General features: G+C 39.0%; 1 protein-coding gene across 4 annotated transcripts in view; it reads right to left on the bottom strand.

Moving 5' to 3' along the window:
• The window catches only part of LOC107700252 (kelch-like protein 13), a 66153-nt gene that overhangs the window by 4513 nt on the left and 51554 nt on the right, over nucleotides 1–10086 (bottom strand). For all 4 annotated transcript variants that reach the window (XM_016501856.1, XM_016501857.1, XM_016501853.1 and 1 more), the window contains one exon: nucleotides 115–228. In XM_016501856.1, coding sequence (XP_016357342.1) covers nucleotides 115–228 — 114 coding nt within the window. The remainder of the gene's footprint in view (nucleotides 1–114; nucleotides 229–10086) is intronic.

Genomic DNA, 10086 nt, shown 5'->3' with positions numbered 1-10086 from the left:
GATGCCCTGGGGGTAAGCAGATAAACATCAAATTTTCATTTTTGGGTGAACTATCCCTTTAACGTCTTTGACCCACATACATAACAAACAAACATACAGATGTGTGACAGGTACCTGAAATGTACATGTATCCTCCGTAAACAGTGCCTGCGTGTCCATAATGCGGCTCGTTCATTTTGGCGACATAATTCCATTCATTTGTTCTGGGGTTATAATACTCCACAGTTGCTAGAGAAAGACAAGAGACAGTGAGAATTAGAGATGAAAACAAGGTCTTGAATGCCAAGAAAGATGACTAGACTAACAGCTGAGTTAATGTGGATCCAGGAAGAGGTCTAAAGGGGACAAAAAATGAGTTCTTGTACATTAGTCATGCTCTCACAAACAGAGAGAAAAGGGACGCTTTAGTGCTCAATTATACACAACCAAACTAGTGTACTTTCAAAGCACACTGAACAGATGCAAGTTTAGATTCTGATGACCATTAATATAGATTCAGTGACATTCTGCCACAGAGATGATGATCTATTATTAACCATTATTGAAGGAGGTACACAATATAAACCCAATAATGGTACAAAGACCACTGTATCCACAGAAACCGCTACTTCACCTGTTAAATATTCACAAAAACTCACTGCTCTTATCTAATCTCTCTAAATCAGAAGCAATGCTTTTCATAGGTTTATAAAGTATCGGTCCACACAGATCAGATGATAAAGAGAAGATCTGATACAGGCAGATGATATATTCATTTCTAGTTCTCTTTATCCAAGGTAAATCGGAGATTGGGAAAAATAGCAGTTTTGGGGACTTATCTGATTCCGGGCTAGATGTTTATTCAGAATATGTCACTCTTTTAAATAAGATAATATAAAACCAATCACAGAACAAGCTCTTAATGCTGTTTCTGGCTAAAAAATAAAAGGATAAGAAACTGTAATAACATAAAATGTAGCTTGTCCAAGTACTTATAAGCAGTTTACTAAACCAACTGTATGTAAAATCCTAAACAGCAGCAGGTGGAAAATGAGTGGTCCGAAAATGAGCAATGAAGGTTCATGACTCCCTCACTGATATCCATATGATTTTAAATAAAGTGTCCGCAAAAAAATATAAAATCGTTACACACTGGTTACACATAATTATGGGTATTTAAAGTAGAGTTGAGAGACAATTCATCATACATACTTCACAACAGCATAAGTTCACTGTGTACATAAAGTTTCTACACTCTAAAAAATGCTGGGTTAAATACATACCAGTGCTGGGTAAAATATGGACAAACCCAGCAAATTGGGTTGTTTTGACCCAGTGGTTGGGTTACTACCCAGAACATTAAACATTTAACCCAACTGCTGGGCCCAAACAACCCAATTGCTGGGTTTGTCCATATTTCACCCAGCACTGGGGTGTATTTAACCCAGCATTTTTTAGAGTGTACTTATTTATTCCAAGGTTTTTCTAAAACTGATGTGCTTGACTTTTCAATGGAATTGCCAAAAGCTGCCAGCATGGTCTAAATTTGTTTATTACAGCAAGCATAGACGGCCTGTTTTCCACTAATGATCGACAACAGGAGAGTCTGCATCTGTTCTGATTCAGAACCAAAAATACAACTTTCATACGCTTTATATCTGTAAATTAATGAGCGAGACAGCACCACTGTCAGACTGTCTTTAAACTATGATCGTAAATATCACTCGCACAACAGTCATTCGCTCAATCCTCATGACCCAACACAGACACATTTATCAGGATCTGTCAGTCCACATTTTTAAAACAAGTTAAATATGAAGAAAAAAACACTGCTTGTAGCTTTTAAAATCAATCACTTGTCATTCATATTTAACTGCAGTAATGGAAAATTCCTGCAAATCCTGTACTGAGAGTCAGTGACAAATCAAACACACTGGGCAGTAATATTAGACTGCGGGCAGAATCCTCAAACAGTACGGGGTAAAAAGATTAAATTCAACTCAAAGCAATAAATTCCACTTGACTGCCATGATGGAGGTCACTATAGAAACATGGGCAACTGAGCGCTAGGGGCTTGAGCGTCGTCTGATAAACATGAGAAAGGCCAGAGAGTGTGTGTGTCAAAGTGAATTGCATGCAGAAAGCTGTAAGTAAATTTTTTTGTGCTTTTTCTCAGTCTTGCTGTGGAAGTGAGCATGTCAGAGTCCATTATCAAACCTCTGTAGTGTGACATCTGTGTGTGTTTTTGTCTCTTTCCTGTCAATTTTGAGGTGCTATACATATCTGGTGTGAGTGTGTTTGTGTGCATAGTTATGGGGAGCATTGCTGTGGATGATGGGAGGGTCATTTTTGTTTGTGTAGATATTAATGTGTTTGCACTATGTTCTGGTGTTCTGCTATATGCAGGCTGCCCCTGCATTTTAATTACCCAGGTTGCACTGAGGCATTCACCCTGTGAGAACTATCATCTCTGGTTAAGCTCCACCTTTGCCTGATGCAGTCATACAACCATAGCCGCTGGAATAATGACTATAAAGCAAACAGTGTGGACATAAATCCTGTATACTATTAATATTTTTGCTGAAAGCTCTTTTTGCCCCAATGCTAATTAGTTTTTGAGTTTCAAGGGTGCTCCATCCATGTGCATCACCAATGATTCCTCACTTTCTGTCATTTCTGGGGCATCCAAACATCTGTAGCCTACGATGATCTAATTGCTATCTGTCTTGAATACATATTAGAAGGCATATTAAATACTCTTAAGTATAATCAACAAATAAATATCAAATAACAAAATGATGCACTGCAGTTAATAAGCACTAAATAACACTATTATACCGCACTATATTTTTTTAACAGAGCTTTTTCAAATCCCGGCATAACTGAATTCTACAATAAAAGGATGAGTTTGACCACCTTTCAAATGAATGAGATAAAAATGTGTGGGTGGTTTAACTGGGTTTGCTTTAGGATTTTACGCTTGACATTGAGTTGTGACCCAGAAAGTACCACAATTGCTTACAGTACACAGTAAACAACAATATCCTTAAAAACAAACATTAAAATATATTAATATTACAGTTAACCACATATGCTCAACAATATGCAGTAAAGGTATTATCATGACATAGGCTCAAAATGGACCATCACCCCATATATTTTCTAAATGCATCTTTCTGATCTTATTGTGAACAATTCATCCATGCATACATTTATTTCTTTGTTTTCTTTTTTTTTTATTTAAGTCAGAATTTTTCATCAAAATGTCATAGTTTGATCTTCTGGTGATATGACAGCCTTCTCTCTGGTGATGTATGATGTATGATGGACTTTACCATCTGATCCACTGCAAGCTCGCATTCAGATTTGTGTTAATGCAATGAACAACTGATGAGATAGTAGGGCTGCACGATAAATCGAAATGAAACCGCAATCGCGATAAGGCAAAAGCTGCGATAGTCATGCGCATCTTGTCAGTGAAGCACGGTTCTGTGATCAGTAGTAAATCTCCATCCGAAGGCCAGAAATCAGCTCGTAGAAGAAATCGGTAGCTGAATAAAGTGAAGATTTAACAGCTTTCATTGATTCAACGTGACTAATAAACACAGGACTATGACAATATATGATTTATCGGAGTTCTTATTATAATTACTTTTATAATTTAAAGGGGTCCTATTATGCTTTTTCACTTTTTCAACTTAAGTTAGTCTGTAATGTTGCTGTTTGAGCATAAAAAAGATCTGCAAAGTTACAAAGCTCAAAGTCCGATTCAAAAGGAGATATTTTATTTAACAGAAATCACTTTTCAAAAACTACAACGAACGACTCGATTGGACTACAACGCATATTTTCCGGGATTTGTGATATCACAAAGATCGACGAATGTGATGAGACATGGTTGAGCTGCACTAAAGAAGGCAATGAGTGTTATCACTATGTCGGAGACGCGCTAGTTTTCACAAGGCAGACAAACTTAAGAGTGCTTACAATCATCCGGGTTTAAATCGCGCTCAAATTGATTTGATTTTGACGCAATATTTACACTGAAGCTCGCAGTGGTAAGGGGCATGTCATTTCCCGACCAGGCGCTGAGTGGTGCCAATCACAACACACACTGGCCCAGCTAACCAATCACAGCACATTTCGTATTTCAGAAGGTGGGCCTTCATTTGATACAGGAACTATTCGAGCCATTCATGCCAGACTGGGGAGAGAGGTGTTGTAATAATGTAAAATATGTGAAAAATTATGTGTTTTTCGAACAACCTAGTATGAGAGCCTATTCTAGTACAACCTCAAAACAAAATCAAGGCTTTGTAAAAGAGCATAATAGGACCCCTTTAAATGCTAAACGAAATAGCCTTTATCACCTCTTAGAATACTATGAAATATGTTGCGTGCCTTATTCTGTGTAAGAAGCCACATTATCTCACTGAAGGATTTATTTCAAACACTCGACTCACGTTATAAAGTGAGTTTGGAGTAAAAACGTTATTAAATGTGGTATTTTCACATGCTTTCAGATGGAGCAGCATTTACTACACAGAGCTGTAGTTCACTGAGAAGCTACGCAAACAGCTGTTATCGCAGAATGATATCTTCGATTTCATTATCGCGCGATTAAATTATCTGCGATAATGAACGCGATATTGCGTAGCTTGTCAGTGAACTATGGCTCTGTGTAGTAAATGTTGCTCCATCTGAAAGCACGTGATGGAGATTTACTACTAATCACAGAACCAGCTTTACTGACAAGATGCGCATGAATATCGCATTCGATTAATCGTGCAGCCCTAATGCATAGAGACATATCTGCACTCTACTCTTTAGAAATTATCTGCTGCTACTTCAGTTACACTGCAATTTTACATTTTTGATAGTGTCATGCTCTCAGCATTCCAAAATTCACATTACAAAACGCAATGGTGACAGCACAAAATGTGTTGATCCTCACTGCACGCAAACGAGTTTTTAATGTAGTCTGGGTTGTAATTTTTATCTTGTGTAATCCATGGTTCTGAAGGTGGAGGTGAAGTCAAGTCCATGTTGGTATCTGCCTAATTATGCTAGCTTCTACATTAGTGACGAAGTATTTTGAGTCACGGCCCACCAGTTGAGAACCACTGACATGATTAGCAACACCCCTTAGGGGGCAGCATTGCTGACAAACTAACTCTCCTTCAGGATTAAGTCAAATCATTCTATAATTAGGACCAACCGAAAATACCAGGATCTTTTTAGCATCTAGAAATTTGTTTTTTTTTTTGTTTTTTTTTACATCCACACGTAATTAGCAAACTGCAAGGCACTCCTATTAATGTTATATTTACAAAACATGTCAACAACTGAAGCACAGCATGTCCCTTAGAAATCTGTCCCCTGCTGTGACACTAAAATCCCTTCCTGACTCACCCAGTTCTCCTGCAGCGTTTCTCCCGCCCACCGCATATAGATGTCCTTTGAGAGCGCTCAGATGAAAGAAAGTCCTCTTCTCATTCAGACACGCCACCTGAATCCACTTGTTATATCTCGGGTCGTATCGAAACACGGTATCCACAGCTGTTTTTCCTTTCGTGTCATAGTTACTCTGTCCCCCGACCACATACAAAAAGTTCCCGATCACTGCGATCCCGTGCTGGTAGCGCGGGGCGTCCATGGGTGCCAGTGCCTTCCATTCATGTGCTTTCTCGTCAAAAAGTCGCAACTCTTTACTTACAACCAGCTGTTGCCGTAACACGCCCCCTAGCGTCACTAAATGGGTATTGTCTGAACGGATCATAGTTCGTTCCGACTGCATCACTGGCTGCATGTATGGCATCATCTGGTAGTTGCTGGCTTCTAATAAAAGATTAACACAGGTATTGTCCGTACGCATGAAGTCGACAGTCTGTACGTGGTTTATGAGTTCTGTTGGACTCATGAGGGGGAATCGGATATTGCGCATTAGCTTGGCGGCGTATTCCATGCGGCCTTCTTCGTAGCGTAACCAGCGGCATGCAGATTTGAACAGGTCCAGCTCACTGCAGTGTTTTAGACTGTTGGAGGAGAGCACAAACGCTAGACGTTCGAATGGAAGTTTGACAAACTCGCCGGTGCCGAGTAGCGAGGGGAAATTCTTTAGGATAAAGTTGTTGACGTATTTGTCCACCTCTGTGAGGTTGTAGGTGTTGGCGATGCGCCCCACCTCCACGCAGTTGTCCAGTGACACCTAAGAGAGGATAAGAACTGTGTGTTAATACTACAAAGTACATTAGAGCATTCTCATTTGAAATGGTTTGAACAGTGTCCTACCCCAGAAATGAGAAAGACTTTGCAGAAGTCAAGGACAGGCAGGATCTGGAGAAAGCTAGCAGCCTCTAGGGTGTCCTGTAGGTTCTCCATGTTGAGAGAGAGTTTGGCGGTGTAAATGAAGTCTATAATCTTCTTTAGCCCTATTCGATTCACGCCATGCAGCTTTATACACATCAAATCCTGCTCTTTCATTCCACCTGGGGGAAAAAAAGAGAAAGAGTGGAAAAGATGATGGAGGGAGGAGATGAAAGCAAGAAAAAATCAGTGCAAAGAAATATTCAAGCAAAACAGATATAAAAAAGGGGAAAAGCAGATGAAGAGAATGAGAAAGAAAAGAATGGGGGAGGGATTGGCAAAAAACGTTGCAAATTAGCGGATCAAAGGCAGAGAGGGGAGAGTGACAGAAACAATAAGGAGAACGAGAGAAAGAGGAAATAAGAGAGAAGATAAGCGAGTCTCACTGCAAGCTGTCACCAATTCTCTTTACCATGATAATGAGCCACTTATTCAAGTGCCACGTTTGAAATAAATCAAACCACTTTCATTAGTTCAGATGTGATTTCTCAACTATGCTGAGATGGAGAAAGAGAGAAGGAAAGTGAGAGAGAACAAGAGCAAAGGGATAAGCAGAACACAAGGGGAGAATGAAAGAAAGTAATACAGACAGCAATTATGGAAGTCTTGCAGTGCTTAAATGCACATGGCACACATGCATGAGCAGGACTTTGATGGGCTTATAAATACTACTGACCTTTTATAAGATAACAGATACAGCACATTTCTCAGCTACATACTAGGGATGGTAATATTCACAGATTCGCATCAGTGCATCGGCATTAAAGTTAACGATGCGATGCACTGATTTTAAAAAGTATGCACTGGATCCAAGTTGGCATTTGTATTGCGATGCATCATTTCTAACATATATGCATTGGTAAAAAAACTATTTATCTAGATGTGCTATACTTTTATTATTTAGAAAGTGACCAATAATTTGTGACCAATATTTTATATGTAGATTGATTTCTCCTCTCTAAACAGTTTCTCAAGCGCGTTCTCTCATCACCACTGCTGCTACGTGAATATGACATATCACAACACTACGGAGACCGAGGCATTAGAAGTCAGAAGGCACTTGAGTTAATTAATGACTTGCTATCTGTCTGAACGTGATTTGCAAACTATCTGTACCATATTGAATTGCATAGCATCATATTTTTTCCATTGCATTGTATTGCATTGAATCGAATCTAAATCGGATCGCACTGCATCGTAATGGGGTGAATCGTATCACATCGGTAGCTGCTTCATATGTAACTTTAAGTATCGTATCGATGGCTATGCATCAAGATACGTATCGCATCACCCTCAGTTATGGAGATGCACATCCCTACTATATACACATTCCATACACAACCAAAAGACGATCTGTGTGTTTGTGCAGAGTGCAAAATGCACGTCCTGACAATTTAGCACAGCTATTTAGAAGATATTTAATGATTATTGCGACATTATCAGGAACTGAATTTTGAATCAGTTAGATTTGGAGTGCATGGCTAACTGTCTCGATATTGTAGAAATAGAAACCATGCAATCAACAAAATGTCCTGACTAGTTAGGACAAAAAAAAGTAATTTATTCTTGTTATGGCAAAGCTGAATTATCAGCAGTCATTTTCAGATTCATATGGTCATTCAGAAATCATTCTGTGATTGGTGTTCAAGAACGTTTCTTATTATCAATGTCGAAAACAGCGGTGCTACTTAATATTTTTGTGTTTCTATTTTTAAAACAGAAATCTTTTGTAACATTATAAATATTTTTACTCTGCCTTTTGGCCAGTTATTATTTGCTTTTAGAGGAACACATGACTGGAATAGACTTCCGCCAGAGTTAAAGAAGTTATATTACAGGTACTTGTGGTTTCTCTAGAAGGCTGAAAATGTGTTTACTGTTGTAACAAAATTGTGACCATTTGTAGAGATTTTGCAGTTTCTTAATTCTTTTTGTGTTAAAAGAATATTTTGTCTGCTGTTTTCATCGTCTTTAACATCAATCTGCCAAGGGACTACTGATGAAAATTAGCCAATTTGGCTAAATCCGACACATTTTAAATGTTATTTATTATTAATGTGTATTGTCCCTTATTAAATAAATAAACAAACAAATAAACATTTATAATAAGCATATTAATTCTTACTGATCTAAACTTTTGAACGGCAGTGTGTAGTGAATCGCTAAGCAACTAAGTGCTCATAACACCATGGTTTTAATAATTCAACTCTGAATCAATTCTGAATTTTTTTGGACTGATTCAGGATCATGAAGCATCGATAAACCGATTTTCCCCCAGCTCTAGTTAGGAAATGGTGTAAGCCTGCAGAAAGAGGATTCCCTGGGCACACTGCTTCTTTATAATTGTTTTAGTGCTCTCTCATAATAGTTTTGTGTAAAAAATTCATCCGGGATTTGGTAGTATGCAGTATTAAATGGCATAATTATTTAGGGAATAGCTGAACTCAATTCAAATAACGAAATGAAGTCCTTTCCATCGAACAGATTATCTCTGAACATGCTTTCCCAAATAACCCCGAGCAAATCCCTTGCTTTCTTATCTTTTTTCACCTCTCTTGCTTTGTTCTTTCTTCCCAAGAAACAGAGTGCGCTTCTGAGAGAGAGAGAGAGGGCGAGTGAGGGAGGGGGTGAATTGAGGGAGAATCAGGAACATTCTGAGCTCTGAGGGAAGTCTCTGGTGTGACTAAATGAGACTGACATGTTACTGATATTTACATGATTAACAAACTAAAAAAAGGGAAAAAAAGCAAAAGATATAAAGGTCCCCTGAAATGCTTAGAAACACGCAGCGTTACTCTATGTGTTGACGTCATTTTAACTGAAACAGGAAGACAGGGCGGGACATATCAAGCAGCCCCGCCCCTTTTTAAAATAGCCAATAGCGTTCGTTTATATCACAGCTTGGGCTAGAGCCGTTGAGCTCCGTAAAGCCGCATTTGACAGGGTAAGCCAGCCACAATCTCATCCATATTGCTATAAAATATAGCATTCTGTGTAGAATTAAAATAGCTCCGATACATTTTGTGGTAGGTGCCGACTCGCTCATGTGATCCGCTCCATGCTATCATGTCTCTGGACCGGAGCAGAGTGTGTGTGCGGTGGTTAGCGTGACAGCGCGAAACCAGACTTCTTTTTTTCCTCAATGGAAAGCATATTTACACTGTTTGAATCGTTCCCTGTCCCCTATATAGTGCACTACGTGCCATTCACTGTACAGAAAATACTAATTCTGTGGACAAGTGACCGATTTCAGCCGTCTATTTTATAGTGTAGGGGGCGGGCGCTTCGGATTCTAGAGAGCATTTGATTGGACAGAAAGTTTGATGAGGAGCTGAAGTATGATGTGACGTCAAAAAAAATCGTTGAGCCGTTTTGGTGGAAGTGACGAACTGCAAGCTTTGAATGCTTATATCGTCTAAATGCAAATTTTGTCACTGTTTTGGAGCACACTGCCTTATAGATAACCTTAAGACTAACATATTGATACTAACACCCAAAAAACTTTAATTTTGATTTCATGGGGACTTTAAGAAGGGGGGCACGCCAATGACACCAGGACAGCAAAAAAAAAAAAGCGTAGGGAAAATGGGGCACCCAACCAACTCTACTATTAAGGAGGGACATGCCATTCAACCAAGTTGGGAAAACAACTGTCCTCAAACAGATATGTTCCTAAGACAATGCCCTGAACAAGGGGAGGCAGCCCAACCCTGCTACCAGAAATATTAGGTATAGGGAAAG

The sequence above is a fragment of the Sinocyclocheilus anshuiensis genome, unplaced genomic scaffold (assembly GCF_001515605.1).
Source record: "Sinocyclocheilus anshuiensis isolate Anshui unplaced genomic scaffold, SAMN03320099.WGS_v1.1 scaffold1236, whole genome shotgun sequence".
NCBI classification, from domain to species: Eukaryota; Metazoa; Chordata; class Actinopteri; order Cypriniformes; family Cyprinidae; genus Sinocyclocheilus; species Sinocyclocheilus anshuiensis.
Note: the sequence above shows the minus strand (reverse complement) of the source record. Positions and strands in the feature narration are given on the sequence as shown.